Source organism: Colobus angolensis, unplaced genomic scaffold (assembly GCF_000951035.1).
Source record: "Colobus angolensis palliatus isolate OR3802 unplaced genomic scaffold, Cang.pa_1.0 Scaffold148, whole genome shotgun sequence".
Taxonomy (NCBI): Eukaryota; Metazoa; Chordata; class Mammalia; order Primates; family Cercopithecidae; genus Colobus; species Colobus angolensis.
The window spans coordinates 4,209,697-4,212,117 of NW_012114577.1; the positions used below are offsets into that span (position 1 = coordinate 4,209,697).

General features: G+C 61.8%; 1 protein-coding gene across 2 annotated transcripts in view; it reads right to left on the bottom strand.

Moving 5' to 3' along the window:
- The window catches only part of NID1 (nidogen 1), a 107,364-nt gene extending 105,372 nt beyond the window's left edge, over nucleotides 1-1,992 (bottom strand). The window contains exon 1 of one of the 2 annotated variants that reach the window (XM_011935734.1): nucleotides 1,672-1,992. In XM_011935734.1, the coding sequence (XP_011791124.1) occupies nucleotides 1,672-1,896 (225 nt within the window). In that variant the 5' untranslated portion in view covers nucleotides 1,897-1,992. The remainder of the gene's footprint in view (nucleotides 1-1,671) is intronic. The other variant, XM_011935735.1, reaches the window with a different exon arrangement.
- Nucleotides 1,993-2,421: the final 429 nt, after the last annotated feature.

Consider the following 2,421-nt stretch of genomic DNA (forward strand, 5'->3'; position numbering starts at 1 on the left):
CCCAGCTACTCAGGAGGCTGAGGCAGGAGAATCACTTGAACCCAGGAGATGGAGGTTGCAGTGAGCTGAGATTGTGCCACTGAACTACTCCAGCCTGGGGGATAGAGATTCTGTCTCAAAAAAAAAAAAAAAAGTACACATATAAGCATATATAGTACATAAGAACGTAAGATGTGTGGTGGCAGGCACCTGTAATCCCAGCTACTCAGGAGGCTGAGGCAGGAGAATCACTTGAACCCAGGAGATGGCGGTTGCAGTGAGCTGAGATTGTGCCACTGAACTACTCCAGCCTGGGGGATAGAGATTCTGTCTCAAAAAAAAAATAAAAAGGACACATATAAGCATATATAGTACATAAGAACGTAAGATGTGTGTTTTTTAATATTTTGATCTGTATTTCAACATAAGTGCCTTCCTTGGTCATTTTGTGGATTTTATTTTATGCATTTAAAACTTTATACTGCCCAGCATGGTGGCACTCACCTGTGGTCCCAGCTACTCAGGAGACTGAGACCAGAGGACAGCTTGAGCCAAGGAGTTGGAGGCTACAGTGACCCAAGATGGCGCCACTACACCCAGCCTGGGCAACAGAGCTGTCTCTCTAAAAACTAAAATAAAAGCGTTATACTGAAAAGGGATCTACAGGCTTCACCAGTGTCTAAAGAGGCCAGGGCAGTCAACCAACAAGAGTGAGGGCTCTTTGTGGATCCAGACTTGAAGGGCTCATTCGTTTTAGGCAAAGCCTACAAGTTCCACGTGAGTGTTGTCTAAGGCGCAGTGTGCCCAGGCCAGACCGGGAGCACAGCCATTTCACGGGCAGGACAGGCTGCAGCCGCCGCGTTTGCAGTTCCAACCCCCTTCCCCCCGACCAACCCCCCACACTTCTGGAATGCACACGAGCCTTATATGAAATCCACATGGTGCGCAGCGGAGGAAGGCAGCGGCACGAAAGGACTTCAACAAGTTGACAGCGCCCCCAGGCCCGGCCAGTCCCGGGGAGGCTCCAGGGAGCTGTAGGTCATCTGGCCCCGCTCCTCGTTTGGGGCCTCAGTGGTGACAATGCCTGGCCACAGGAAATTGGATCACTGGGAGCCCTGTGTTTCCCGCTCTGGACTCTGGACTCTGAAACGAGCCCAACTGGAAAGGAGCATCACTGCCAAGACACATCCGGAGTCCACACACAAACACAGGAGGCTGCCGGCAAAACTCTCCCGCAGCCACAAGAGTCCCGGGGCCCGCGCGCCGGCTGCGACCCAGCTCCGGCTCTTGCCCTGCAGAGGCTCCGCGCGAGAACCTGGCTCTACCCGGGACCGGCCGGGTCCTAGCCCCGAAGGGACTGGACAACCGAGGGTCGTGGACTGACCTCCCTGCGGCGATGCAGCCCACAGCCGCCGGGGAGGAAGCTCCGCGGGGTCCCGAGGTGCCGGGGTCACGGCCGGGGGCGCGCGGAGCCACCCAGACCCCCGCGACCCGCTCTTCGGATGACAGGGACCGGGTCGGGAAGACCTTCGTGGACTCTGCAGAGGCGGGAGACCCTGCGCCGTGCCTGGTGCCCCGGTGGCCAGTGGGTCCCAGTCCCCGCCTGCGACGCCCACGTCCGTCCGGCTCCACGGGCGCCCCCGGCCAGCCGCGCCCTGCAGCCCCTCGCCCGCCCTCCCGGGGCTCACTCACGTAGACTGAGTCGATGTCGGATCTGTCGTAGAAGCGGAGCGCCCCACTCAGCTCCAGGGCAGGGGAGACGAGGTCGTCCCCGTCCTCCAGCTCCAGGTCCCCCTGTCCGGGGCCGAAGGGGAAGAGCTCCTGGCGGCTCAGGCAGCCCCCAGGCCCCGCCAGCAGCAGCGGCAGCAGCAGCACCCGCGTCCACGCAGCCCGGATCCGGCTGCTCGAGGCCAACATGTTCCCGAACTGCGGTCCCGCAAACCCGGTCCCGCGGCCAGAGCAGAGGAAGGCGGGGATGTAACCGGACGCCCCTAGCAGCCCCCTCACCTCCCGCCTCCCGGCGTTCCCACCCCGGGAAATAGGGGAGGGGAGGGGAGCGGAGGGGAAAGGGGAGGGCCCCGCCCCGTCCAGCGGGCGCGCCTCGGGGCAGCCCAATGGCCACGAGGGGGAGGGCGAGGGGCGAAGCCGAACCTCCCGCGGTGGGCGCCGGTGCCTGCGATTCTCGAAAGCAGCCCGGCTCCCACCGAACGGCGCCTCCGGGATGGGGAGCAGAGCGCGGGACCCGCACCATGGTCCTCTGATTAGGGTTGGGTCGTGGAGAGCCCGCGACGTGGAAACGCTCCGGATTCAGGAACGGCGCCCACCCCATTGCCGCTCGGCTGCGTCCGGGTTCCAATTCGCTTGACCCTGGTAGGAAGACCGAGTGGGAGCTGGGAATGAGCCAAGGGACCGAGCCACCAGCATGGGCTCATCCACCCAGTC